Source organism: Haliotis rufescens, unplaced genomic scaffold, assembly GCF_023055435.1.
Source record: "Haliotis rufescens isolate VD_foot unplaced genomic scaffold, xgHalRufe1.0.p SCAF_6, whole genome shotgun sequence".
In the NCBI taxonomy this organism is placed as follows: Eukaryota; Metazoa; Mollusca; class Gastropoda; order Lepetellida; family Haliotidae; genus Haliotis; species Haliotis rufescens.
Genome location: NW_025964334.1, coordinates 8,028,834 through 8,050,305, shown reverse-complemented (window position 1 = coordinate 8,050,305; position 21,472 = coordinate 8,028,834). Strand labels below are relative to the sequence as shown.

The 21,472-nt window shown below is 39.2% G+C and overlaps 1 protein-coding gene and 1 long non-coding RNA gene across 15 annotated transcripts in view; one reads left to right on the top strand and one right to left on the bottom strand.

Moving 5' to 3' along the window:
• The window catches only part of LOC124143967 (liprin-beta-1-like), a 176,472-nt gene that overhangs the window by 68,843 nt on the left and 86,157 nt on the right, over nucleotides 1–21,472 (top strand). Inside the window, exon 1 of one of the 14 annotated variants that reach the window (XM_046513157.2) lies at nucleotides 2,336–2,427. The exons of 11 other annotated variants lie outside the window; for them this stretch is intronic. Coding sequence is in view for 2 of the 3 variants with exons in the window: in XM_046513155.2 (XP_046369111.1) it covers nucleotides 17,101–17,124 (24 nt within the window). In the remaining variant the exon portion in view is untranslated. Of the gene's footprint in view, nucleotides 1–2,335; nucleotides 2,428–16,993; nucleotides 17,125–19,428; nucleotides 19,589–21,472 lie in introns of those variants that run through there. 2 more of the 14 variants (XM_046513155.2, XM_046513156.2) reach the window with 2 other exon arrangements.
• LOC124143968 lies at nucleotides 2,422–19,420 on the bottom strand. Its single transcript, XR_006862353.2, has 4 exons — nucleotides 19,266–19,420; nucleotides 13,203–13,271; nucleotides 10,842–10,973; nucleotides 2,422–2,877 (listed from the first exon to the last, which is right to left on the bottom strand). It is a non-coding gene; the product is annotated as an uncharacterized LOC124143968 (long non-coding RNA).

Below are 21,472 nucleotides of genomic sequence, written 5' to 3'. Positions count from 1 at the left end.
TCACTGGATTGTCTGGTCCAGACTCGAATTATTTACAGACCGCCGTCCTATAGCTGGAATATTGCTGAGTGCAGTATTTAACAATGAACAAACAAACACTTTGACATGCTCGAATCTGATTAATTGAAGTGTAACTAACATATGAGATGAAAGGATAATCCTTTTGATAAAAATGTGACACTGACAGTAGTAGAAACTAACTAGTACTTATACTGATAACATATAGCAAAACCCTAAAAAATGGCAAATTTTCTTATAATACCTTAACTATTTGGCATTTTGGCAAAGACAACAGGACTAGAGCCAATTTCTAACACTGCACTGAACTGACAAAGTGACAACAGATTGTGATTAAAGTATATGTGCCTCCTAATTTGAGAATATATTGATTTATTACCTACGAGGGCAAATATATCGGAGTTAATAAAAATTATATGTGCCCTTGGGTCATATCACGTCACAAGACAACAGTGTATTGTTTCTGTCATTCGAACGGCATTGTTGACGTCATTCGAATCCTATTGTGACGTGAGGTCGGAATGACGTCACATTAGAAACGACATCAAAGGTGAAGGTTGCTGACGTCATTCGACAAATTGTGGTTCCCCTGCTGTTGCGACTTGCTGTCTTTATAGGTAAACTCTAAAATTCTTCTCAGTCTGTAGACATCTTCTTCGGTAATATATAGAACATTATATATTCGTGTTCATGTCATACTATGTTTATGACACTCGTGCCTATTTCGCTCGGGAAATACCAGAATTTAGACACCCGTGTTGTAAACATAGTATGACATGAACAGGAATATAATATCCTCTGTATATTCTCATAGATAAGTTAGGGGGCACAGGTGTCCCAGTCGTCTAAGGAGCCGCGATTCGCTGTGCAGAGTTGCGTCCCTTGGGCACGACAGAAACCTATGATTGTGGGTTCGAATCCCGTTTCGCCCAGATGATGTTTCTAGGTTTGTCAGCACCATACCCGTGGTACACCTGAAGTGGTAAATGTCTGAGACTTTTCACATGGATCAATATTCTGTGTGCACAACAAGCCAGTTGTCAAGACATGTGAACATTTTAATGTGTATTGGTGTCAGATTTTAAAGTAAAGCCTCAAAGTTTCTTTTTTTTTTAAACTGTTCTAAATCAGCGCTACAGGGCCCGGTTTATAAAACAAGCACAAGTTCAACCTATTGTTGAAAAATGCAACCAAATATTTATGTCTACATGCACCAAGTGCTTGTAAAAAAAAAAAATTTAAATTCTGTATGACAAATCTTAACTTGTCCCCACAAAATCAGTCTTTGAACACACTTAATACTTCCAAAGTATATTTACCATAATACATCACTAAACTCTGTGTTGTGTGTAATTTGTCATGCTTTCTTTGGCTTCACGTCATCAAGCTGTGAGTACTTCAAGGTTACGTGTCCCTATGAATTTTACAGCAATCCGTCGTTAAATTATGTGACACTGGCAGCAGACCGGCCTGTTTTTGAACTTTGATAAATTTATGGGACCTGGGTGCAACCTGGTTCTGTCTGGAGCTTTTCATGTCAGAATGCATCTAGTGCAAGTTAAATCAAGTTCTTTAATTGAGCCCTGATGATATAATGGTATAAAAAACGGGCATGTCACTTTAACTTGTGCGAAAAAAGAACACACCAAAATTGGAAATTTTGGAAACAATTGTATATTTTTGACATTTGAAAATCTGTGGGTCACTTTGAATGTGTTTTTAGTTACATGCTTCGACTGAAAACATGTTTAGTTACTTTTGCATTTGTCCTTCAAATGACACCCTTTTAAAAAACAAGCGATCTGCTATGGTTTTATGTTCTTTAGGGAACAGTCAAGAATGCAGGGTTTGCTGGCTAACAGTCTGGTTTAACAGGTTTCGTTATAATATTAACAGATTTAATTTCAAATATTTTGAATCCAATTTTAATTACAACATGGAAAGTTTTGGCTAGAAGTATATATCATTTTTTATTGTAAAATACTATATATACTAACACTTAGACAGTGAAAACATGTCTTTAAAATAATAATTATTTTTTTCTTTGAAAGAACCTATCCTCTTCTGTTGTGGAAACATATATACATAATGAATTTGCAATTTAGATCTACATCACATCGGCCTACAGTTTCACTGAAAAATATTTATTTCCTTTTAATTACACTGAGATACAGTATAATGAGCTACCTTGCCCGGGTGACAGTTTTATAACTCCTTCCAATTGAGCTTTTACCTCATCTTCACCATGGCTACTCTTGGGAGCATTATTGACATGTGGGGGAGTAGGGTAGGAAGAGTTACCTCCCCTAGTTAATGCCCTTGACCTTGCTAACAGAAAGCTGTGATAAAGAAGTTAGAAGTGTTTGTAATTGTTTTAACTCAGGATTGAGGCGTTGTTTTACACTTTAGGTAAGTCAGATACATTCCTACCCACTTTTTAGCTATTTTCCCTCAAAACTGACCAATAATATGTTCAGGAAACATTATGAGGGAATGTTTACAAACATGGACAGAGCTCGTCAGATTTTACCATGTGGTGATCTGGTTGGGGTAATGCTTGTCAGGTAACCAGTGCATTGTTATACTCTCAGGGAGAGTCAGGCCCTGGGGCCGTGGGGGAGGGGGGCAGGTCACTATCACCGCTGCCCTTCTGGTTCTGTTGTATTGTTCTATTTACTGGCCATGGATTGCTCGATCTTCTGACAGGGTTTCAACTGTCAGTGATAGCTGAGATTGGGTTCTCACTTCCTGCTGAATTAATGTTCACCAGCTGTAAATATGCTGGTGTACATCTTGGTTTCAGTTTTAAAGCAGGCTCCATGAAACTGGCCAGGATATTCAAGAGGAATCATTTCAGCCCTGAAAAGAAAATCATTTAAAATTCAGATTTAACAAAGAAACAAGAAAACTGAACTTTTTTGCACATGTTGAAACTGAATATTTTTACCCTCGAAATATGATTTTCATATTTCAAACATGGAAAGTCTTAATTTTAATTTTTAACAAGGAAATAGGATACAATTGAGCTTATAAATGTCAGTGGCTTAATCATCATCGTCAGTGATGAATTGCCTAGGAATGAGTCATTCATACAGTGTCAACACAAAAGATCAATTGATCATCTCGCTGGTGTATTTACTTGCCTATGTAACACATCATCTTCACGTTGCCAGCTTTTGTTTACCTCCTCATTGTTGTACGAGATGTGTTCTGATAATATTGATTAGTGGGTGTAGGCCAAGTGATTATTACGGCATCCGAGTGTATTAATCAGGCACCCACTCACTCCAGGTTTACTCTTGTGTGGGGATACCTGGTGGCTAAAGTGAAACCAGCTGGCAAAGTTGTTGCCATAGTAATGTTTGGAAATTAAGGAAAGAGTGGTGTGGGTACAAGTAATTGAATTAGCGGGTAAAATTAGATAAACACGTTCAATGGGGTAGTGATTGTGATCGACGACTATCGCTTCTGTTCCAGCTAATTTCATCGAGTATTGGTTGCAACTTAGGAATCTATCAGCAAATCTGTGATCAATATTTTCCATTGATCTTTGTTAAAATCAATTTTTATGTTGGGATAATAAAGTTGAGTGTAAATCTGAAAACAGACGTTTCACTGCCTCACATGGTTATGTGTTTTAGGTTGCAAAGTAGAGTAAAATTAGCATTTAGAAGTTTTATTATCATATTTATTGATATTTTCTTCAGAGGCGCTTAATGAAAGATTGTTTTGTTAAATTCAGGAGTATTTAATATTCAATTGCTGTTTTCAAATTTTGAAAAATATAACAACTTTCTAACTTTGAAACTTTCATGATTGTCTACTGACATAGTGAGTGAGTGAGTGAGTGAGTGAGTTTGGTTTTACGCTGTTTTTTAGCAATATTCCAGCAATATCATGGCAGGGGACCTCAGAAATGGGCTTCACACATTGTATCCATGTCGGGAATCGAACCCGTGTCTTCGGCATGACGAGCGAATGCTTAACCACTAGGCTACCCGATCGCCCCACTCACATATTAAGTCAATGCCAGTTAAAAGAAGTGATTTTTATACTGTTACAGTGGTAATGGTGCTCAGAATATTTTTTTATGGTTTTATCAAGTATGACTATGAAAAGCCCTGTTTTTAGTAGATATACATGAAAAACAATATCATCTTCAAACTATCTGACCATCCCTGATTTATTGATCTCGTTATTGGAGCAACGCCAACATTTTCTGGAAGTAAGAGGCATTTATGTTTTCTTTCCAAGATATCAATACCTGCTTGAACTATTCTTACGATAAAAACTCACATAAATTCTCTCTGTCTTAGATTATTCTGAAGAATGTTTTCATAGATCTTTTGCCAACCTTGCATCATGTTTATGGTTCTTTCAACCTTCGTGGATACATAATAAATACTTTCTTCCTGTGACTCATTCTTGACAGACTGACATGCTGAAAAATGGCATGATAAAAAAGTGCTTGTCTACCATTGTTTTTTCACTAAGGGGGCATAACTCTGCCACCCCTCGTGTTTTTCTTCCATGCTGATCAACGGTTGGTGAATGAATGGCTCACGATCAGTTTGCCCTGATATCATAAGAGTTATTCCGACTGTTTATTGAATGTATGAACTGATATAGTCACATCAGGGATACATCTTGCTTTGTTTCACTAATGATTTTAGAGTTCTGAAGATGAAAGGGTGCATATTTTGAAGAGTTCTAAATCCCAAGTTTGTTTATATCATTATGAATGTCACACCAGATAATTAATTATGAATCGACTTCAATATATTTTGCGTTGATGGCTGTATAAACATAAAATTAGGATGTGCATACTATGTAAATCAACATAACGGATTTATGCAAAGAGTGCACTCCGGTTGTTACGTTTATGAATCAATAAATGCAAAAAATATGTTGAAGTCAATTCTTGTAATTCTTGTAAATAATAACATGAAATAATATCTTGGCAGACTGCTAATTTAACCATTAAAACAAAAACAAGCCTGTCCACAACAATATGAAGTCAGTGACATTGTTCAGCACAATAATGCATCGCAAGCCCTGCCCATTCTTTATCAACCAATCAAGAAACAGTTTTCAATTTGTTTTCATGGCCTAATTTTAAGAAAACATTTTTGGGGGGGGTCTTATGGAAACATAAACACAACCATAAAAATGCTTAGTTTGTCAATCAAATGTCACAGAATCACTTGCAATGTATTCATTTGTCAAAAAACGGTAACCTTAACGTCAGTTCCATGACAATACCCAGTAAACCTGGGAATACAGTACATTTTATTTTCAGAACGTCCTCATGATCCAGTTGTTTCAATTGTCACGATTTAAAAAACCCAAAAAACTACAAATTGAAATAAAGTACAGTCTATTTCTAGTTACACTGTAACCATGGTTACTTCAGGTTGGGTTTTCAGTTAGTTTGAAATAGATTTCTCAACCAGTAAGTGCAAAAGTGTCATCACTTATTGGCAACATTTTGAAGGTTTTTACCTAATGTCTGGGCTGTTATCGTCTCTGCTTACCAGAAAGAACGAAATTTTACTTGACTCAGCATTTGGAGTAGCTAAAGAATCCGAGTTCTCAACTGGATCAAAATCTGTTGATCAAATGAGGTCAAAGCTGTGCATCATAAATTCATCTTCCCAGCTCAAATCAATCTGTTGAAATTTCAGATTCTTATGAAATATGTCTTTGTAAATGTTACAGATGTCATAAAAGATAATCGTCTGTGATATGATTGATCGTGCAAGTGATGAACTTGATCACTCAACACGCTGCTAGGACTGTCCCTGAGCGAGTAATGCAGCTATGTGTCAACTGTAACATACCACATAATATCTATACATTGATTTGTGACACACAGATGGTGACATGTTATCGTTTCTCATAAAACCTAGGAATCTGATTGGCCAGTCTCCATATTGTAAAAACCAATACAAGTTGGAGGGCAGCCTGTATGCATATCGTGACGACACAATATCTGCTGTGACGTCACTTGCAGGTCATGATCACGTCAAAGTTGACCCTGTTCATGCTACAAAATAACGTACTGAGAGTCATTGTGGGAACAAGATCGATCACACACAAATACATCCCTGAAATAACTTTTCGTAACCAGTTATGATAAATTTGTGACCTGTGCAGAGCTCCAGATAAGCTTTTGGTGTTGTGGGTATTTTACCCATGCATTTTAAAATCATTGGGTATCAGTAATTCTATCTGGGTATTCAAATTTCTGTTACCCACTACTTTTTACACATGTGGGTATTTAAGTTAAATATTTAAACACACTATTCATCTAGTCCCTGCAAACTGGTGTCGTGTAGGTTCAAGAGCTTTATAGGACTCTAAAATACCACGATACTTCCACAATAAAGTGTGATGGCAAATGATCATGATGTAACTGTCATCGTGGAGTTTGGCAAGGTTGACGGAATGCCCGTTCATAATTTCAAAAGAAGTTGCTGATTTGCTAATCGAATACACAGGGTTACTTCACAATATTTTGATGATACGCACAAGTTTTATTTTTGTATCTGTAATGTTCGTTGTGTATTTGATACGCTTGGATTTTATTTTACTGCGTATTTCTGCATTTCTGATGCATATTTTACGCAGATACGCAGCTTATCTGGAGCTCTGCTGTGTCAGCAGCAAGGTGTACAAGGCATATAGTATGTTTGTGTATGCCGCTTGACCTCTGATTTTGTGGGGGCGGTCGTGTAGCCTAGTGGTTAAAGCGTTCGCTCGTCACGCCGAAGACCCGGGTTCGATTCCCGACATGGGTACAATGTGTGAAGCCCATTTCTGGTATCCCCCGCCGTGATATTGCTGGAATATTGCTAAAAGCGGCTTAAAACCATACTCACTCACTCTGATTTTGTGAGCTACAAGCCTATTTATCTCATGAAATGCTGTACAACTCACTGGTGACACTTGTTACTCTTTAGTCTTTCAAAACACAAGGGCTGCAACGAATACACTTTGAGGCGAATACGATGTCTCTTATGAATATTGGGTAACTAATATGAATATTTATTCATGAATTCAATAAAAAGCCAGCAGTTGATGTATTATTTATTGTATTCAGTGAAACATCAATTATTTGACTATTATCATGATATAACATTTATACTAAGTTTTCCTATAATAATTAGATCCACATCAAGTGCTTCCATGAGTTATGATGGTGTAATATTTATACATACGCTATATAATTATAGTTTAGCAAGTAATACATATCATCAGGTAAGATGCATATATATATGAAATATCAGTAGTTTCAGTTATAGCTTTTATGATAGATGCTAGTCTAAGGTAACAAGAATAGATTAAGGCTTTTAGATAAATACTAGCCTAAGGTATCAAGATCCCATCTCCCAGACATAATATCGAATAAGACAGAATATATGTCTACATAGTCTTATAGATTTACTTAAATAAAATAGTTCAAGGCAATCTATAAGACTATGTTGACAGTGTTAATTATTATTATTATATTATACATTTATATACCAGACTTAAACAGGTAGTATCTGACCAGTGACCACATTACTGTCTAATTAAATGAAAAGAGAGTTGTCTTTTTTAAGAAATCTAAAACCTAAGACAAGCACAAGTAAAAAACACTCTATTCTATTCTAGTGACCGCGAAAAATGAATTCAGTTGATGAAGGGATACAGTTTGATTCAGCGAATACACAAGTGAATCGAAACAGCCCTACAAAATACACAATACATCTCAGTTTAGGGGAAGAGTTGACATCTTCGTATCTTGTAAATTCTATCTCTGCTTCTTATGTCTATAGGGGCGGTCGGGTAGCCTAGTGGTTAAAGCGTTCGCTCGTCATGCCGAAAACCCGGGTTCGATTCCCGACATGGGTACAATGTGTAAAGCCCATTTATGGTGACCCCCGCCGGGATATTGCTGGAATATTGCTAAAAGCAGCGTAAAACCATACTCACTCACTCACTCACTCACTCACTCACTCTTATGTCTATATTTTGTGTCACACAACTCTTGCTTAAAGCTGTTTGATCAGGGTTACAACGTTTCAGGCCATAGTGAAGCTTTCCAAAAGTTTTTTGCCAGACATGTACATGACATTTCAGTGACCAAAATGAGGTTCAATGCAATTTCCCCAAAATGCACAATATATAATAAGCAATATTATTAATCACTTTTCAGTTGCTTGCATTGAAATATGGTTGAAAAAAATTAAATAGCCCCGATATGTACGTAATTAACTAAATGGAACTTTTTCAGTTTGAGTACCTATATGTCTTGTGATGTAGATCTTTATATACTGATTGAATAGAGGCATCATATAAACATGAACACTACTGCAGTGAATGATTTAAAAAAAAGTTACGTCTCGCTTATTTTCATTTTGACATTTATGTTGATTTTGTGAGATTATGTGACCCTCTTGTGGGAACACAGGACTTTGAGGAGAACCTATTTCATTAAAGGAGTACTCATCAGTTTAATAGTTAAATGCCAACAGGAACTCAATTCTGTCCAAACAAACAAATTCAAGGAAGACATCTATTTCGGTACTCACTAAGTAGGTCAAAACGTGAAAAGAGCTGAAGATATATAACATTATTAATCAGTTTCACTCTTGGAGAATTATGTATCAACTTGACCGAGATATAAATAGCCCAATTGCATTAAGATCAAATCACTTTGCACAAACACAGTCCTCACATTTGAGTTGTTGTTGTACCGAGCTAAGTGACTATATATATAATCAATGGCGAGGGCCAGGCTATGTAAACTTGTGTGTGTGTGTACTTTCCCGTACAATATTTCTGCATTAAATCTGCCAGAGTTGCAAAACTGATTGAAAATATGACTTGACGACGTCATGGACTCATGTCATGATTTTCTTATTGATGTTTTTGAACAGCAAGTGTTCGTAAGTTGGTGTTTCTGGGATTTTACATTATAAAAGGTGATATATTGTCTGACTGTTCTTTCCCAGGGACGCTATTGAGACGGGATAGGTCTTTGGTAAGTACAGTAAAATATGTTTATGACAAACACGCTAATAAGGAACTGATGGAGTTTTACGAACTTAATTTTTGGTCCTGGCCATTTGCTGTATAGGTGTTGTATATATGCTTTTAACGAACTACGGTTATAACGTTCTAAAATTACTGGTTCATTTGAGTTCGTTATAACCTGGCTTACTGTACATTGTGGCAGTGATTTGCTGATGCCTACACTGTGTAACACTGTACATTAAGTGGCAGTGATTTGCTGATGCCTACACTGTGTAACACTGTACATTGAGTGGCTGTGATTTGTTGATGCCTACACTGTGTAACACTGTACATTAAGTGGCAGTGATTTGCTGATGCCTACACTGTGTAACACTGTACATTGAGTGGCAGTGATTTGCTTATGCCTACACTGTGTAACACTGTACATTGTGGCAGTGATTTGCTGATGCCTACACTGTGTAACACTGTACATTAAGTGGCAGTGATTTGCTGATGCCTACACTGTGTAACACTGTACATTGAGTGGCTGTGATTTGTTGATGCCTACACTGTGTAACACTGTACATTAAGTGGCAGTGATTTGCTGATGCCTACACTGTGTAACACTGTACATTGAGTGGCAGTGATTTGCTTATGCCTACACTGTGTAACACTGTACATTGTGGCAGTGATTTGCTGATGCCTACACTGTGTAACACTGTACATTAAGTGGCAGTGATTTGCTGATGCCTACACTGTGTAACACTGTACATTGAGTGGCTGTGATTTGTTGATGCCTACACTGTGTAACACTGTACATTAAGTGGCAGTGATTTGCTGATGCCTACACTGTGTAACCCTGTACATTGAGTGGCTGTGATTTGTTGATGCCTACACTGTGTAACACTGTACATTAAGTGGCAGTGATTTGCTGATGCCTACACTGTGTAACCCTGTACATTGAGGCAGTGATTTGCTGATGCCTACACTGTGTGACACTGTACATTGAGTGGCAGTTTAGAAGGCAGGTCATCTTCCTGAGTATTTCATGGGGCTACAGATGCATTTTTCTGGACACCAATGCTATGTGCAAAGTTTGTTTGATGCTGATACTAAAACTGTATTGGACAACATTACCTTTTGAAAATTCGAGCGATAAAGAAAAAAAATAAACAGAACAAAATGACTGCTTGTATTTGTGTGGTTTAATATGATTATACCTAAAGTAATGAATATTAAAATATGGAAATTTGACATCAACATCAAACTTTTACAAAATTTGAATTTCTCATCAGTGACATCAATCATGTAGTGCTGTCTGAAAGCCTATTAATGAGGGAGCTCGTACACATACCTTAGCAACATTGTAGAATATATCCAGTAAGATGCATTCTCATCCACTTAGGTACAGGTGTTTGGCGTAAGAGGCGACTAATGGGATCGGGGGTCAGGCTTGCTAACTTGGTTGATGCATGTCATCGTATCCCAATTGCATAGTTTGATGCTCGTGATGTCAATCACTCGATTGTCTGGTCCCGATCCTGTTAGTTGCCCTCATCACAAGTATAGTCGCCTTTTAGGGCAAGGATGGGTTGCTGAAGACCTACTCTAGCCCAGATCTTCACAAGTGCAATATGAAGTGTCCAATGTGTATCCCAAAAGTTATTGACAATCATATAATGTCCGGAATATCATTATATGGAGTAAACTCTATAACGGTTTCAGTAAACATGGTTTCCAGTGAAATCCTGTTGTGACATATGGGTGTATCTGACAATGGAAGTCAGTTTTGTCAAGCGGGAGTGCCTTTGCCAGAAGATTACCTGTTAAGCCAGAGGAATGCTGCTGTGTTGATGGTCAGTCAACAGGCCTGGGACATCTCCATGCAATGAGGTCGCCATCACCAGCAGGTCTGGTGGCCTCCACACTGGGTCACCGTCTGCAGGTGCAGGATTCTGCAGGTAAACATGCAGGCAACTTAAACATGGCTTAAAATGTCCGCAGGCCTCTACTTGAAATATTTTACTTTTTCTGAGATACGTATTTTGAGATCTGGATTATTTTATGTAGCTGTCCAGCTGAAAAAAAGAAGGGGTTACATAAATATGGCTGACATGTCTGATTGTTTGGGTTTATGGTATTTATCCTTTTCTGAGATATATTTAAGATCTATTTGATTTTGTGAGACGATTCAACAGAAAATATATAATTGGTTTCTGTGCATTCTTTTGCCCTCGGTGAACTTATTAGCTGCCACACAGGACCCGTGAAGATCCGAGGTAGAATAGGTCTTCAGCAACCCATGCCAGCGGTAGAAACTAACATTTTTGGTCTACTAGTGTCCTTATAATGATAACATTCAGCAAACCCCTTAAAAATGGAAAATTTCTATTAGTCCTTATGATACCTTAACTGTTGGGCACTTTGGCAAGGACTACAGGACCAGTGCCAATTTCTAACACTACATGCTTGCCGTAAAAGGCGACTATGCTTGTCGTGAGGGATTGGTCTTAAGACTGTAACATATTTCGCTGACACATGCCCCCATTTTATGTAAAAAAATATTCATGCTGCAAATAAGTTTCACATGTATGATATAGTTCTATCTTTTAAAATAAATTTATGTCAGGATAAATATTTGTGACCGCCCTCTTCCGCTGTGCAATTTTTTCATGACCCAATATTATCATGACATAATAAATAACCTGTCCCTAGATAAGGGATTTCATTGTTGAAATGAAGATCAACAACTGACACTCTGAACTTACTCTTTCATACCAGAATACAAATGTCAGTTACCATGGTTACATGTACCATGCGATTTACAATTTTGATAAATTTAATGATTAAAACAGCCATACTTTTTTGCATCCACAGGAATAGCAGTCTCAATTATTTGCATCCATTCTCAGTCTATATGCGTATATAGGATGAAATATTGTGCATGAGGTAAGACCCTGTGGTCTGTGTCCGATGCTTGTTGAAGCTGGTTGAACAGCTGACATGAGACAGGCGCTGGCATGTTTGATCAGGTTGGCCGCCTGGGATAGTCGGCTTGCCAGTGTTGCATGTCACAGACCGCTTGACCTCGTAAATCAGGTTTTGAATTAACCAGGGTGTAGTCTTACAGTGGCTGGAATGTTCGAGGGAAAACATGCAGCCTTCCTCATGATATTCCACACCTGGTCACTGGTGGCCCAGCGTGCACAGTTTGCAACCCTTAGGTTTGACAGAAACTTATTTTGGGTTTGAATCTCATTTTTGTCTTGATTTTGTTTATTGGTTTGTCAACCCAATGGTAAATGTCTGAGACATGCATCACACAGGCATTCCTCTACATTTGAAGCTAGCTAGCCATGATATTACTGAGAAGCTGTTCAAGGCGGCATTAAGCCCAACTGACTCACGGCAGAGTTGGTCAATGAGCATTATTTGTAGTGACATCAGCAGTATACGCTGGGTGGGCAATGAACATTGTTTTAATCACACAGGGTGCTTCGGGGTAGCTGATTCAGCACTACATCAGGGATATTTCTACGGTGTGGTCTTGTGCTTTTAGCCCCTACATTTGAAAAAAGGCCCACATTTTCAAATACAATGGGGCATTTTAACATTGGGCTGTATGGGCGTATGTCTGGAATATTTGAAATTTCCACATTAAGGACCCATGTCAGAAAATTCCTAGAGTGAACCCTGCTTCATCTCATGTAGGACTCATTCAGTTTACAAGACAAATGGCTGTCGGACATTTCCTGAGTTTATCTTATTACGATTGGACATTCTTCCATATCATTACCCGACATGGGTACAATATGTGAAGCCCATTTCTGGTGTCCCCCGCCGTGATATTGCTGGAATATTGCTAAAAGTGGCGTAAAACCACACTCACTCACTCCATATCATTACCAGATTTTAATTTAAAAAATTAGGGCTTTTTGTTATATGATCAGTCAATCTCCTAGAATAAGACCCGATCTTAAACCTTGGAGGAATTTATTTAGTTTCTGTCATTGTTAGAACGAATTTTTTGGAAAATACAACTTGTTCTCCGCATGCAACGAGACAATCCACGAACCAGCGAGTCACTGAGACACATTAATGTCTTTTATTCGCTCGAACATATAAGCTGTAGCTGTAGAACTAATGATGCTCTGATTGTCATCACACTCTAATTACAAACCCACCTCGCAGGGAACCAATCACGGCCACTGATGCCGTGCCACTCGGACTACACACTCAGACGCAGACAAGACCTGGAAATAGCAAGCAAGGACAACGGTTTAATGGCTTTCGGATATCAAATGTGACTGTTAAGTATGTAGGTGTTGATGTAGCATTGGTGACCTTTCGTACGACCCCAGGTATGGAGGGGCGATGTTAGAGGCGTCAGTGATTGTCTGGGATTAGAGAAATACAAGATGATAGAAATGCGTGTAGGTACAGCGTGATATCATTCACAAAGGATGTTGCAACAGACATTAGCTGGGGGGTGTTTGTTCCTAGCTTAGGTTTGTACTGCCTCCGTGGCCTAGTGGTTAGAGCATCAGCCTGGGCAGGGGGAGGTTGGTGGTTCGATCCCCGGACGCGTCATACCAAAAGACTTTATCAGATGGTGCTTGTTATTACCCTGCCTTGAGCTCGGCATTAAGGGATAAATCAAGACTGGTCAAGTTACTATACTTTGTCTGAGTGGGGTATTCATGTTAAACTGCGACATGGTGTCTTAGTGCTATTAAACACATGAACGCATGCACGATCGCACCACACCACATTCAAACCTTTGAATATTCTGGGGAATGTTCCCGGGATTCTGTTGAAGATAGAATGTTTTTTCTGTTACCATTTCTATACTTAGATATACAATCTGTTTTTTGGAAGCAAGAGCAGAATGATTTTTAGTTTTTTCACAACACATTATTTTTCTGAACGTTAGCATGTCGGTGAGTCCTTCAGACAGCCTTTGTGATAAAATATGTCTAAGATAACAAATTATCCATTTAATAGATAAATCTCCATGGTATGGGGCACTATTTATTGATTCAGAATTCACCAGGAGCAACTCCATTTCCGTGTTTACTTTCAGAATATAGGGCTTATTGTCCAGCCTACATCATGTACATAGTAATCATCCAATTGAGAAATTTGGACTTCCTCTGTACAAGGAAATGTAAAAATAGATTGTGATCAAACTTTTTTTAAGTTTCAGTTGTATTTAGTTTGTGAATGTATATTACATTTTGATGCTTCAGAATATTATATTTTAAAAAATCCCCTTTGTTTGTAATATGTAGTTCAGATGACCATTATTTGAACTAGCTGAGAATTTGCTGACACATTAACATGATTAAATATCTCCTAACACGTCTCCTGCCAAAATATTTGTCTACTTTGTTGAATTTTTTCTTCATTATATTTTTCTCTGGATTTAGTTTAAACTTGTAATGAAATATGGAGGATTATGATGAAAAGACGGAAGACCTTCTTCGTGGTCTAGTGGTAGAGCATCCCCCCGGAGAGCGGAAGGTCCAGGGTTCGATTTCTCTCTGTGTCATACCAAAAGATGTTAAAAGATGGTACTTGTTGTTACCCTGTCTGGCGCTCGGCATTAGGACTGGTTGGCTTCGAGTCAGTATACTGTGTCTGAATGGGGTATTCATGTTAAACTGCGGCACAGTATCTCAATGGGCTAGCACTATAAAAGTCTGCATTAGACCATACTAGTACAAGCAGACACACACACATGTGCATGCACATCGCTATGAAAGTGCAATAATCTTGGACGCGACGTTAAACCCCATTTCACCTCACCTTCACCTCATAGACGGAATGTTTACTCGACTTAAGCTTCAAAGTAGTGTCTAAAGTCGCAGACTGCCTGAGCCGTCATGTTCTAAACATGATATCGACGTTAATCATGACTGACTCATGAATTCGGTCTCCAAATACATTGGTTCGACACCCGCTCTCATAAGATCAAATTAACAAATGCTATTGGAACAATTATGGACTCAACATCACATCCTATGTTGTGTCCAACTTAGAACAAGAAAGGAACCTGAAAGCAGCATTATCACTATCCCCCGCCTCGGATGATAAAGAAATTTATTAATATAGTAGTGAACCTAACCTATGAGAAAAGAGTCCTTTAAAGTAAGAAGAGATAGGCACGAGGGTCGTTTTATGTCATCAGAGTGAGTGAGTATGGTTTTACACCGCTTTTAGCAATATTCCAGCAATATCACGGCGGGGGACACCAGAAATGGGCATCACACATTGTACCCATGTTGGGAATCGAACCCGGGTCTTCGGCGTGATGAGCGAACGCTTTAACCACTAGGCTACCCGACCGCCCCTTATGTCATCAGAAAAAATGATTAAATGTGAAATGAACACACACAAGGGACCCCTTCTCTGGAAAAAATCATTTATGGCACCAATTCCTGACCTCAGTCTTGAGAAAACTTGTCCCCATTGTAGACACTATGTACTGTGCAAAATAACATGGATCAAGGGCCGTAACTGTGTATGTTCCAAATCTTAAAACATGTAGCAAGAAAGTAACTCTGTAACAATATAATTTACGGCACCAACTCATTCTTGACAAGTATCTCTTTGATAAGCATGCAAATTATTGTTCATGTAACAACAGTAGTACTGAGAAAGGTCCCCAATGCAGACACTATGCACTGAGTTGAAAAGCATGGAGCAAGGGCCATAACTCTGAAAAAATAATTTGTGGCACCCATTGAGAAGTATCTCTTATATAAGCATGCAAACAGCATCCATGTAATTTCAGTAGTTGCTGAGAATAGTCCTAAAGTCCTTGCCAAATTGCCCAATAGCTAAGGTATGAGGACTAGTAGAAATCTGCCATTTTGAAGGGTTTTTGCTATATGTTATTGTAAGAACAAGTGGACTAAAACTGTTGATTTCTATCTGAGTGAAAAGAAAGGGCCAGCCTGTCTAAATTACAACCGCTTGTTATCAAACTCATTGTAAAATGTCAGGTTCACCAATTTTGAAGACGGATCAAAAGTATTCGAGTTGACACATTTGTATTCAAACCTACAGCTGAATCTCTTAATGAGTGCCCCATGGCACACATGAAAACAAATACCATCCCTGCATTATCATTGATTATGTATCACAATACCAACACTGCATTATGCAGTATATCATATAACAGTTATAACTATCAATTCCTCTTCCTACCTTTAAGGACCGACTCCGTGGTAGAGGGTCTGCCTAGAGACAGCTCTAAGGTCCGTTGTTCGATCACTGCCCGCGTCAAACCAAAAGACGTTAAAAGATGGTGCTTGTTGTTACCCTGTCTGGCGCTCAGCGTTACAGGTCTAAACCAAGGATTGGCTTGGAGTCAGTATATTGTGTGTGAGTGGGTATCGCTATATAAGTGCAATAATCTTGAACGCGACGTTAAACCCCATCTCACCCTTCCACCTACCTTTAAGCCTGATTTCTCAAGTTCCATGATATATGCCCAAGTTAAGACGTAGTCGTGATGTGTCTCAGGATCAAAAACCCATTTGAGCGTATTGAAGTGTGTCACATTATCACTGAGATTATGACTTGTGAAGCATGTCTTCACTGGCTCGTCCCATTGTCTGGCCAGGGATATTAAGTCCACCCTTTCTCCTGTGTGGGGAGAACCAAACCTCTGTGATCATACTTCATAACCTTACAAGCAACCCCTGACTCGAGTGGGATCTGAATGTCAAACACATTGCCAAGATAGTCGAGAATCAGTCAAGTGTGTCCATTTAAAACTCGTCTACCCTCCATCCATTGTGCGTGGGGATGCACCCGTCACAGTAGTTTGTGGAAGTCATGTTGGTACAAATTTGTGAATCGTCTTGTGGAGGTGGGGTGGGTTGTGGGTCGACTGGTCACTGTCAAATAGCAGTGAGACGGTGAGGGGCCGGGACACGCTGTGTTGATACTACACCGGAGCCTTGGTCTCAGATATCCCACTTGGACTTGGTATGCTTGCTTAAACTTACCTTTGTCAGCGACTAGGTAACACTGTACCTCAGACTTGGTTGTGGATTTACTGTGCATCGAACCATGGGGCAAGGTGAATCGAAAGAGGTAAGATGTAGTCCTAACTTTGATTGATGTTATATTGCGTGAAGGGTCGTTTGCGTTCAGGTAGCGTTCACATCGCGTTCACATTGCCTGGCATGCTGCACATTCCATGGGTTTAACTCCTGCTTGATCTCACTCCAAAATCTTATGCACTGTTCTCACTGGGAAGAAATACCACAGATTCTTTTCAATTAAAATTGCTGACAAACAAATATGGCAATTAGATCCTGCCTTTGCATGTGTGTGAATCAGTGGGTTGTGTTTGGAGGGGATTAACAGATTGTGTTGTGGGCAAAGTTTAGCCTTGTTGTCTGACCCAGGAAATTGGAAATATATAGTCAAGTTATCTCGATCAGTCGCGCACTGTTGTTTGAATGATCACCATTTCTTTCCCAAACAGTTCTGCTACACTAACTTTGTGTGTTCGAGCAAGTGTCAAGAAGTGCTGACTGTTACAATTGACACGGGGGGGGGGGAAGTAAATAGCGATGACATAAGTGAATTGCCTGTCAACTCCTTTGGTGGACGGTGTCCTACTTGAGGTATCACTGCGTCCACTCAATCCATCTTGAGTTACTGCAGTTTAGCTGACGAGTAGATGATCTGGACATAAGTAGGCATAAAGCTGATCGTCAGTACAACCTTTGACACAAGTGGACAAAGTGTTGATTGTCTCTATGTCACTGGACACAAGTGGACAAAGTGTTGATCGTCTGTATGTCACTGGACACAAGTGGACAAAGTGTTGATCGTCTGTATGTCACTGGACACAAGTGGACAAAGTGTTGATTGTTTGTATGTCACTGGACACAAGTGGACAAAGTGTTGATTGTTTGTATGTCACTGGACACAAGTGGACAAAGTGTTGATTGTTTGTATGTCACTGGACACAAGTGGGCGTACAGGGATTGTCTGTACCTCCATGGACATACAGGGGATTGTCTCATAACTGTGGTTATGATGCTGAAGGAAATTGATACTTTATGTAGTTTCTGTTCTGAATGTGAGTCACTTAAACAAGGTTTAGTGATAGTTTGGATACTTATTTGGTGAATGTCCACATAGAGGTTTTTAAAGGTCCCTCACTGATAATCAAAATCGCACTAACTAGAAACTCTTTGAAAACAAATTTCATGCATCTTTGATTCTGAATTATGTGCTGAGATATGTCTTTATATTCTTATCTGTAGACATAGGAGGTTATTCGTGAAAAATTACACCAGACCTTGTAACTCCTACTTGAACTGTGATCATAATCATTGATCAAAATATGATCCTTTGAGCTGAATCTCTGAATTGTAAACTCTTAATTTATGGTTCAGTAATTGTGGTTCTAGTAGGTTCTGTGTGTTGAAGTGTGGTGTTAATGAACCGGAAGGAGAACTGTAAAAGTAAACCAATTAGAGATTTATCACCACCTATTGACAAGGTGTCCATCGTAATTACATGTTCGTAAATAATTGTCACAAGTTTTACAACAGGACATACTAACTACTCCCCACCATAGCTGGAACTATTCAGGAACTGATGTCAATGTGTGTGTTAATGGTGTTTCTCATTTGAACCACTGCTACGTGATCATGACATTAAGGAGTGTATATTTTAAGACTCAAACGTGTTGACAGACAAAAATGAAAATGCGTGCACTTTTCCTTTGGATTATGGCGGAGCTGCAGTGTGCCGAATAGGGATGTGACTTTTGTCACATGCAATATCCCACATTCAAAGGTGATTATAAGAAAATTGGGGCAGTGAGAAGGATATTTCTACTTTAGCCGGAGTTTAACTGGCTTAACTAGCTGAAAACAGGAAATTGTTCCTGAACTTTTTCCGACTTCACAAACTGAGTGCAGACACACATACTATTGTTTCTGTGAGGGATGTCAGTGGGACACTCACTGTCAGTTTTGTAAGTCTACATTTGAGTTAGGAGAAATAGTATTTTCAACACGGGATCGGAACCACGGAAATCAGGACTTGTTGTTCTTTGTATCAAGAGTGTAGTGTGAGTAAAACAGAACTTACCACCTGTTTTTACACCAGAGTTGTGAGGAATAACGTTTTCAAAGAGTTCAAGCATGGACCCTGGAAAATTGGATTTTTTGAGAGAGTGTGATATTGTGTAGAAGAACAGAATTACTTACATTTCTTGGAAGAAAGTCACACTGCACCCAGAACTGTAACTGGACACAGCATTCCAGCCGTCCACCCCACCTGGTTGACCAGCCACTGGACTGGCCTGACATCGGCCTACTCTGGGGATTTGAGTTGTACATGATATTCAGCATAATCTGTTTGAGTCAACACGTCAGAGACTTACATTCCATCTTCCCTGCCTGGAGAGACACTGGGGTGAGCTCAGGGGTCAAGCTAGGTCTGCTACTCTTTCCACTCAAGTGTTGCTTGACACAAGGCGAAGGATTCCCTTAATAAGTGGAACAAAATGGGACAAGGAGGATCGAAACAGGTGGGAGTTTAGCTTTTTGTTTGTATGCTGTTGGTGTGGATGAGCAATGGTTTGTTTGTAGGGGTAGGAACGTGTTAATGAGAGGGGGACTCACAGGTGTGTATGTATACCTGGTTGGTGTACTGGTGACCCAGTTCACGGGGAGGGGGGTCTTCCTCGTGACTGTTGGGAAAAGGATTCTGTTGTTTTAGGTTTGATCAATTTTGAAAATGAATTCCTGTGTGTTATTGTACAAATGAGTGAGATGAACAGTTCTATACAACATGTACGGTTTTAGTCATCCGAAATATTGTTCATGCGGGATTAGGTTAATTAGTTTCCAGCTCGTGCATGTGTTTGTTCAGCTGGTGTACTTTGCTGGTGTCATGCATGGTTATGAATTCCTAAAAAAAAACTATGCAACAGGTTGCTATTATCATTGTAATTATGATCCAAATTATGTAAATGTTAAAACACAATTTATTTTTTCCCTATTTCAGAGGACTACTGGAATAATGTTTTTTAGTCCAAGTGTACTAAGGTAGCATGTATTTAAATTGTATGTGGTTGGTGGGAAATCTATATTGAGAACAAGCCGTTTTGTACGGAGCTTGTTTTTGTGTGTTTTTTTCTTGAAATTTCAAGATACTTAGTTGAAATTTCAAGTTAATATCTTGAAATTTCAACTTAGTATTTTGAAATTTCAACTTTGTATCTTGTAAATTTAAAGAAAAAAGTAACGAAACAAATGGCCCTAAAAGGCTTCCGTAACTTTGTTCACAGCTGTGTCCTACTATATATATTTACTGAGCACCATCAAACAATCTATTCATTTTCACTATTAACACACACAAATTTTCAGGTTTGGGTATTTTCCTCCTCCTTCCCCATAGAAATCAAATGGATGCTCCATTATGAACAGTTCTAATGCTGTTTTTAACCTGTAGATCAGATCCAATAACAGACATGAGTCTTCCTTCCTGATACATCCATCTTCATTGACAAGGAGATTTTGTGTATGACATCTCCATGTGACCAGCCACACATACCAGACAGTCATTCACCTGTGTCCAGGGATGTCGGCCGGCTTCCTCTGCTGTTTACCTCCTCACCATGTTTGTGAGCAGACGGCAGATTTAGTCTGTTTTCTACCAGTACCCACTGGTAGGGGGTGTAGTGTTTTATGTGTGTGTAGCCATGCTTGGTATTCTCACTGACAGTCCTCTTTAGTCTTGTGAGCCTTGTCTAGACTGTCTCCCTAGGGATTCTGTGTCAGGATCGGACCTCAGTGACCTTCGTTTGTTACATGAGCCAGCTGAAGTGTGGATTGGATGTCTCTATCCCTGGGGATTCTGTGTCAGGATACGTCCTCAGTGACCTTCGCTTGTTACATGAGCCAGCTGAAGTGTGGATTGGATGTCTCTATCCCTGGGGATTCTGTGTCAGGATTGGTCCCCAGTGACCTTCACTTGTTACATTAGCCAGCTGAAGTGTGGATTGGATGTCTCTATTCCTGGGGATACTGTGTCAGGATCGGTCCCCAGTGACCTTCGCTTGTTACATGAGCCAGCTGAAGTGTGGATTCGATGTCTCTATCCTTGGGGATTCTGTGTCAGGATTGGTCCCCAGTGACCTTCGCTTGTTACATGAGCCAGCTGAAGTGTGGATTGGATGTCGCAAACATGGGTCAGAATAAGGGCCCGGTGACCTCTGCTTGTCGTATCATCCAACGGAAGTGTGAACCAGATGGTCAAACTGTTTGACTGAAGTGTGAATCCACGTCAGAGCAGTTCCCAGTAGCATCTACTTGTCATATGAAGTGTTGATTGGATGGATACAATGGCTAACCTTGCTGAAAGCATGTCAACTTAGCCTGGCAGATCAATGCTCATGCGATCAGTCACT